Source organism: Haliotis rubra, unplaced genomic scaffold (genome assembly GCF_003918875.1).
Source record: "Haliotis rubra isolate DU_JTF1 unplaced genomic scaffold, ASM391887v1 Scf111, whole genome shotgun sequence".
In the NCBI taxonomy this organism is placed as follows: Eukaryota; Metazoa; Mollusca; class Gastropoda; order Lepetellida; family Haliotidae; genus Haliotis; species Haliotis rubra.
In genome coordinates, this window is record NW_025765015.1 from 1680686 (window position 1) to 1689196 (window position 8511).

The following is an 8511-nucleotide window of genomic DNA, read 5'->3' on the forward strand; positions in this document are numbered from 1 at the left end:
CTAGACACATCCCAGGGAAACTCGGCATCCTTGCATATGTTCTCTCTCATCCAGAGAAGATCCTATCTTTGAAATGGATGCTTCATCTGGCTGCCCTCAGACAGTGATAAAATGGGAGCAACCTCATATAGATCTGTTTGTAACATCGCTCAACAACCAGTTACCAACTTACATCAGCCCAGTTCCAGATCCAGACCCATAGCTTACACTGTGGATGCCATGACAACTTCTTGGGAAGAAATTATTGTATACGCATTTCCACTGATAGTCTAATCCAACAAGTCCAAGCCAAGATCAGGAATCATTAGATCAACCACTTTTGGCCTATGCTTCTCAGACAAACAAAGTCGGACTGACTCCTTCGCAACCTGGAACAGCTCCACTTACTATCCCTGCCTTATATTACAGCCATGGAGTCAGATCTTAGGAAAAGTCTCCAGCTTTTGCATGAACCATAGAAGGATATTGCTTGGCTTTATCTTCACTAACAAAAGGTTTCATATTTGGAAGGAACCTTTTCTTACCAATATGTTACAATCTTTTGAACAAGAGGATATCGTAAGAAAATGCATAGCTACGAAATGGGATTTATCAGTAGTATTATCAGCATTATTGCATCCTCTTTTTAACCTATGGAAAGCATCGTGGAAGACAGCATTCCTTATGACATTAGCTACAGCTTCAAGCTTTTCAGAACCACATTTTTTTAAGTTGCTCAATCGTAATTTTGAAAGTTTTGTCTGGAATGCCAATTACAGTACTGCCGGAGTTCCTTGCCAAGGATCAAAAGTCATCAATGGGACCTCTAGAACAAGCATTCAATATCCCAGCTCTAGATTCTACTCTGGATCGCCACCTACCAGACAGGGTTCTGTGTCCAGTAAGAGCTCTCATGTGGTACTTGCATAGGACTGATGCATTTCATTGTGGACACTGCTGTCTCTGGATATCTTGTCAAGAGCAATCAGAGAAAGATATTTCCACAAACACAGTGGAAGCCTGGATTTAGAATGCTATAAAGCTGACTTATACTTTGTCAGAAGATCAGCCACCTACTTATGGATACATATACGTCCACACGAAATAAGAGCCATTGCTTCACCTCAGCACCATGGAAGACCGTCTCACCAGAACAGATCATGTCAGCTTTCCAGTGGGGGTCTTGAAACACTTTTCCATCATTTTATCTGAGGGATGTCAGGGACTTCATGACCAGTCTATCCTTACTGCCTAGCCTCCCTCTGGGTGGGGGAGAAGGATGAGGGAGTGAGAATAATTGCCCGATGGAGATGCCATGATTTCACAGACTTTGACATTAAAGGGCAAGTGTACACGAAAATTAACCTTTTTGTCTTGCACTTTTTCTTCATAAAATGTGTTTATCAAGTCGTTTTATATCCAAACCCATACATATATCAGAAGTAACTAATTTATTATTTGCGTTTTATCAATTCATATTTTCAACATTTACAAAGAGTTCTATGTCCACAATAACACACCATGGCTTATGTCCCTTGGAAATGACGTCATTGGTGCCCAAACGATAAACGAATGACGTCGTCAGACCTTATTAGACCCATTTCACGTGGTGCAGGTATAGGTGTGGTTCTTGTGTCTCGATGCGCAGGCTACTGTTTTAATCCATCTGTTGCTTGGCCGTCAGCTGACTATGTGGTCAGTTGTACACTGTAATGACGTTGCAGTTTGAAAAAACGTATACATTGTACTAAAAGTGTTACCACGTAACCAAATTGTATAACATATTCAACCTGAGTCTATCGAGCCTATCCAACAGTATCTTTTTTCATGAAACCTAAAACGTATAGACCATTCTTAATGAGGCCTCATGAATATTCATATCTGTACCAAAACGAGGCTAAATGGGGCAAGGACACAATCGCATAATGGTGACAGAACTCAATGTATACTTCCTGGTTTCAAATTTCCCTTGAACGGTACATTACGAAACTGTCCAGTAGTTCAGGGAAATCGCAGAGAAATGGGAAAGGGCTACACAAATGTTTCTGTAGCATATCCACGGATTGAAGGGTGAATAATTACTGTACATCACGACACATCACGATAAGTCATATGACCTAGATATCTAGGTTACGTTTACCATGTTGCGCAGCATTTATGAAGGGAAGCTACTCTAAAGTCACAGTAGTGGAAATATTACCAAGGGAAGTCAATTACGTTTACTTTATCAACATATGAACAAAGCAAAAGACGTATTTCCTGACCTGGATTCAAATCATCCACTTCCAAATGGGAGTAGTGTTGTTAATTCTTGAGCTGGATAATCGAGATTATAAGTAATATGCAGATCAAGATAGCTCTCCTCGAGTGGATCTGGACCAAACAAATTTTTTGTATTATTCATGTGATGAAATTATTTGTTTGGTATTTTTTCTGTTTAAAATGTTTTGTCCTATCGACTCTGTTTTATAGATATAGGGTATTTATTCACGCATTTATTTTCAGTTGTACAGGACTAGTGGTGATGGGGATGTGCGCGTAGCTGCATGTTACAGTCGCAGAGGAAAAACGAATCGCCACATCATCATGTAGAAACTATTTATTTCAATCAACATGAGCGGGACCAGAGACCATATCTATTATATGGTCTCTGGTGGGACACAATGTGCAAGACAAAACTGGATGATTTTTTTCAAGTTCTTTCTTGACTGATTGCGAGGTGAATAATTAATTTACCTAAATTGACAAGTGGTACCTGCATGGGGAATATTTGAACTAATTTTCACTACTGTGTTACTATACCATAAAATTGATTTATTGTAGATCAGGTGTACTTATTCTGTACCACTGTAACTGAAGACATTTTTAAGGAGAAAATATTATCAGATTAACATAACAGGATTCACACTACAGCAAACAATTAACCCAAATAAATAACGAACACCTGGAGTGCAGTTAATAAAAATTTATTTTGAAATGGTGTCTTAAAAGTCCAATAACAATAGACACATTCACAATAGCTTCCAACTGTAATACTGATGAATAACAATAAAATTTTCAGAGGATGCAAATTGAAAATATATTGGGTGCAATATTTATGTTGATAGAAGTATCCTTTTAGATTAGTCTGACAAGAATGGCAACAATTACAGCTGGATCAATGCATAATTTATCATAGTTTTCTCCCCTTACACATTATCATAATCTCTTATCTATGAATGATGGGTTTTTTCTGATTCCCAACTAACTCTTTTCAAACAGGATGAAATACATTCTTTTTCATCAATTATTAATTAAACAGCAGCAAATGAGTTACATCTACAACTATGCCATTATGAAAGACCTTTCTATTTTTCAGTTAAATCCATCAATGTGTATGTATTACAGCTGTTTCTTTTTTCATCCATCATTTACACAACACAAAAGCACCAAACAATTTCATTTACATTCATGTCTGTCAATTTCTGTGCTGTTTGGGCAAGGTACTTCACAAAACCTGGGAAGATATTCAACAAATGAAAAAGTTCCAGCTAATCAGTGACAATGTTTGAAATAATGGAATACTGTAAAATCTTCAATCAGTTTTTATCATCATACATGAATTTACAGACTCCAAACTTTTCAAGTTCAAGTTTTCTGTTCAATTTTTCTATTTTGTCAACCTTTTCCTTGAGTTGCCTCCCCTGTTCATGTAAGTTTTGCTGGAGTTGTTCTATGTAGGACTGGGGGTCAGTGGCTGCTGTATCACTCTCTGCTTCACTGTAATATAAGCATTGTAAAGCATCACTATTATCTCTTCGACCACACAAACAATGAATATATCTCTGGAATTACAAATATACATCAAGGAATAGTTACTAACATCATTTCATAATTTAGACAGTATGGGCAATCAATATTTTTATATGTAAATAACATAGCATATAGGTCAAAGTTCAGTTGTATTAAATTCTTTAAAACCATGTCAGTTGGCAAAATTAACTTAATATGATCTGACATTCTTACTGTATCTGAGATGGTGACTGTGGTAGATTCCTTATGGGAGGTTCCTGAGCTGGTGACATGCTCTCTGACTCTTAATTAGCAGCATCTGAAATGGATATTTAAACACTAAATATATTTCAGTTGGTGTAATTAGATTGTCCAGTAATATGTGCTGTATCCCTGAAGTACTGGTCAGTATACAGTAATTTTGAAAGTAGATACATATTTAAGATTTTTTAACAGCATGTGTATGTCCTGCATATATATGTACTTGAAATGTTACTTTGATTTGCAGCCAATCTAATTTCACTGATACAGAATATTTGCAAATAAAATTCCCTTGCCATCATGACAAGAGTGTCTGCACATGTCCATATGCTTAAATTTTTTTAATATATTGGACCGTTCATAATTTATGACTAGGGGGGTGATGATGATTTTAGGTGCGGTGTTTGTTGGGGTTGGGGTGTCTCCCAGTTTGTTTTGGGAGGCAGGGGGAGGGGCCAATTATGTACATATGAACTAGGGGGGTGATCACTGATTTTGAACATGAGAATGTGTGTGTGGGGTGGGGTGGGGGTGGGGTTTGGATGTGTCTCTGTGTGTGTGACATTCACATTGTACATGTGCCCCTAATATTAAAACCTTGCATAGTGAACAGTTTGTACATTACACGGCAGATCTAGACTATGCCATGTGCCGTAATTATTTTGTACTTACTATGAATCATTTTCCAGGATCTCTCCGTATTTTCGTCAACCACTGCCTTCTTCTGATCTTATTCTTGGGAATATGGTGAAAAGATACCGTAAAATCCTTACGGGCATCACTCCAACGCAAAGGCACACAGCAGTAATCTTTCCTTTTCGAGGTCGCAATTTTCAAGGTTGGGTCAACCTATTTAAGCCTCGCTTTCGATTTGACCTCGAGTTCATGCATATTGGCTAAGAATGGTCTATATGCACTACATCTTGCTTGCCATCGGTGAATGTGCCGGCATTCTACGTTTGTTACTAAAGTTCTTACATAAATCGTACGATATGTCACTCCTTTTCCACCTACTTCACTTTGATATCGATAGTACATATCCAAATACATCACGCAGATAAATGCAATTTGCAGTTTTGAACACTGTTTGAAATTCCTTTTTCTATGATATCGACCGCTCATTGTAGATAAAATTTACTGAAAAAGACATGCATCGTAAATCTCGCCAGTTTTGACACATTACTAAATCACCATTCACTGCGTTTTGCGTAATTTATGGTATGTCTTAATTCAAATGTCAAATTTTACTGGGAGAATTGAATTTAAAAGAAAAAGACGTGATCATTGTGATCAGCGGTAGTTTTGTTGTCGTATGATCGAATCACCAATGCTCGTTCTGAAACATTATCAATGAACCGAGAATCGCTGAGAATGTTTTGGAAAATACATAAGCGATCAAAGTGAATTTTCAGCCATATTACATAGTGTTTATAAAATCACGTCACATTTATGTCGGTTATGTTTCGTCCATAAAATTCAACACTATCTTCCTTACATGAATCCCTGAATTCCTCATACAGTTCAAAATAAACTGACAAATGGACTTTGTCACCAATACGAAGTGTTTCAGTGAAATCTAACGCAATATATCGAGGATATGAGATGCCGCGCTGTGAAAGAATACTTGTTTGAAATGTGTACAAAGCCAATCTCAGATTTTACACTGTGAATCCGTTCACCTACTTGTTGCATACAATTGCTCATTAGTTTTAGAACATGCATGGGAAAGGTATCGTAGCAAGCGATAGTTAAATAAAACAGGTGTATTCCAATGATTTTCTAGATTCATCACAACATATTATAGTTTTTGAAAGCATGACACCATAACTGACGCAAACTCACGCACAACGATGACGGTACTTCTCTTAATTTCTGACTATTTCCCTTGGTCACAATGAAAACAAATAGAAAATAACAACCAGCAGACTGACAGAAGTTTCGGACTACTAACATGTCACATTTATGCATATACGTTGCTTGAAACAACGAAAATTTCCTTCAAAAACTCTGGCGTACTCGTGTCAGTGAACACGCATTTTGAAAAAGTCGCTTCCCGATAGTGATGTCATACGGACGTCAACATTGTTATACATATTTGGTATTTTCATTGAGGCGAGGTTATGAAAGAAAATACACACGATCAATCCGTCCTGCTGCTTACATTTTCTGTTCTTATGCTTCTTTGTATTTTCACAAACTTTTTTTTCACGTGATTAATATCAGTATTATTATCTTCTGATTTGGGACTAGACGGGAGACCAGTTTAAAATCAAGTGGCACCAATTACGTCATAATCAAAGGGTGGTAACTCTGGCCTGTTTAGCTCGGCAAACAAATACCTAATATTGGCATAACATTTCAGCACTTATTTTGAGGGTTATACTTACATTGTAAGAAAAATGAGTGTATATTTTCAAACATTGGCATTAACTAATTAAAACAGTTCACTTTGATTCACATAAGAATAAATGTGATTTATTCGTGTACACTTCCCCTTTAAATGTGAATTGTCATCCTGAGATCAGACAGCTACTGGGAAAACACTCACAACTGAGGGTGAGTTAACTATTTAACTCAGACCTGAGGCTGATTATTGTGAACCTGGATTCATTTCTTGCTGCATTTAGTGAGTGAGTCTAAAACCACAAAAGTATACTAAATTTGGAAGCAGGATATATACAATCAGCGTCACGAATTAGTCTTCACATTGGAATGTACGGGATATAGACCGGAAGTGACGTCATCATGAGGCCATCAGAAGTACTGTTCAGCGGAAATGACGTCATACTCCAACACAATATGAAACACAGGAGCACAAATGTTCTCAAGTGTTATCACCAGCAAACTATGACAGTATAGATTTAGATTTTTCAGTTTTATGGTTGTCTTCCTAACCTAGTTTTGGGGTACTCGGGGCTTCGGAAAAATAGTTTTCGAGGGACATATTCGTAAATATTTGCGAACATTATCCACAATGATAATAATTCATAAAATAATATTGCTAACACTTCAGGTAAAGGCCCACCCGTCCTTCTCCAAGATATCGCAGAGTACCTTCTTAACCTAGGAATAGTTAGGAGGTTTCCTGTGCTTCCGATAGGGGGATAGCACCTGTGGATAGTGCTTCAACAACTAGGGAAAAAAAGAACACAAAATCTTGGATGTTAAGAAATCACACTAGATCTGTGGATTCAAAAACAAGTTTCAGTAAAAAGGCAATCAAGTGTTAGAGGAAGTATTCTAAGAATTATTATCATTTTTGATAATGATCCAGTTTTCTGATTTGTGTAATTACTCCTTTGTTTATAGGAAATGTTGTATTCAGATCTTGTATTTCCATCAAGAATAGTCAATAATTGCTGTTCATCTGAAGTTGGGAGTCATGGTTGGGGGTATTAGTGAGCCTTGCTCACGTTGTTTGAGTCTCTATTAAAAATTACCCCTGATGTTACAGTGACGCTGGACACAGCCTGTTGGTGTCCGCCACAACTGGACAGAATCTTGACGTGTTGAAAGGCAGACTGCAGACCCAACTCCTCACTGCCACTAAGATGCTGGAGAAGACTTTTAGACTGTCTATGAGTGCGTCTCAGCATCTCAGGTAACAGCCCTTCATCTAACACGCAGCTCATGCCAACTGAGAAGCAGGTATCTTCATGGGGATCATTACAAATATGATTGCTGAAAACTATCAGTACCTGAAGTTTGAGGTTATAGTGAATGGACTTCTAAGACATCATTCAGTTTTGCATTGGTAAACATGATTCCTATTTCTTTGGGCATTAGATGTGTTTTTTGCTATCAATAGTTCTGCTGACAGAGCCTGGAGAGAGCGATGTACCATGACTGTAAGGCAGCCCAAGCCTCTGTGTTTGACAGGACTGATTATGTTGCAGCTGGCTGTACAAGAATGCAACAGTGACTGAAGCTCATCCCGACACAGATATCAATTACATCCTAGTGGACGTTGTCATCACTGAAGCAGCTTATGGCAAGTTCAAGGCAATGTTTGTCAAGCAGTAACTGGGTCTTAACTATACCTATGTACATAGTAACGTCATAAATCTCTCAAGACAAAGGATGACTTCATTGTGATTGCTCAGATGCCTGAATAGACTAGTGTCATTCATTGTAGTGTGTGTCAGAATGATTCACTGGTTGGGCTGAGTTGGGTTGGTTGGGTTGGGATATGTTGTTAGGTCAGATTGAATTGAATTGAAATAAACTGAAGTTATTTGGGCTGGGATATGTTGTTGGATTTGGTTAAATTAAATTAAATTACATTTGATTGGGTTGGATTAGGTTGTTGGCATAGATTTTTGGTTTGGGTGGTGGGCATCCATATTTGTCGTCATATGTCGGCAGCCTGTATGTATTTCAGAAAAGTTTGATGAAATGAGCAAGGTATTGTATCTGTTGGATGTAGTTTATGGATGTGAGAAGCTGTCGGACATGAAGCTATCCTCAGGCCTGGTGTTGTAAGACTACACTAAGTGAACA

At 37.8% G+C, this 8511-nt stretch overlaps 1 protein-coding gene across 1 annotated transcript in view; it reads left to right on the plus strand.

Annotated features, from left to right (window-relative positions):
- The window catches only part of LOC124288126 (putative GTP-binding protein 6), a 46067-nt gene extending 37978 nt beyond the window's left edge, over window positions 1-8089 (plus strand). Inside the window, exons 8-9 of the mRNA XM_046724695.1 lie at window positions 7466-7612; window positions 7908-8089. Coding sequence (XP_046580651.1) covers window positions 7466-7612; window positions 7908-8034 — 274 coding nt within the window. The 3' untranslated portion in view covers window positions 8035-8089. The remainder of the gene's footprint in view (window positions 1-7465; window positions 7613-7907) is intronic.
- Window positions 8090-8511: the final 422 nt, after the last annotated feature.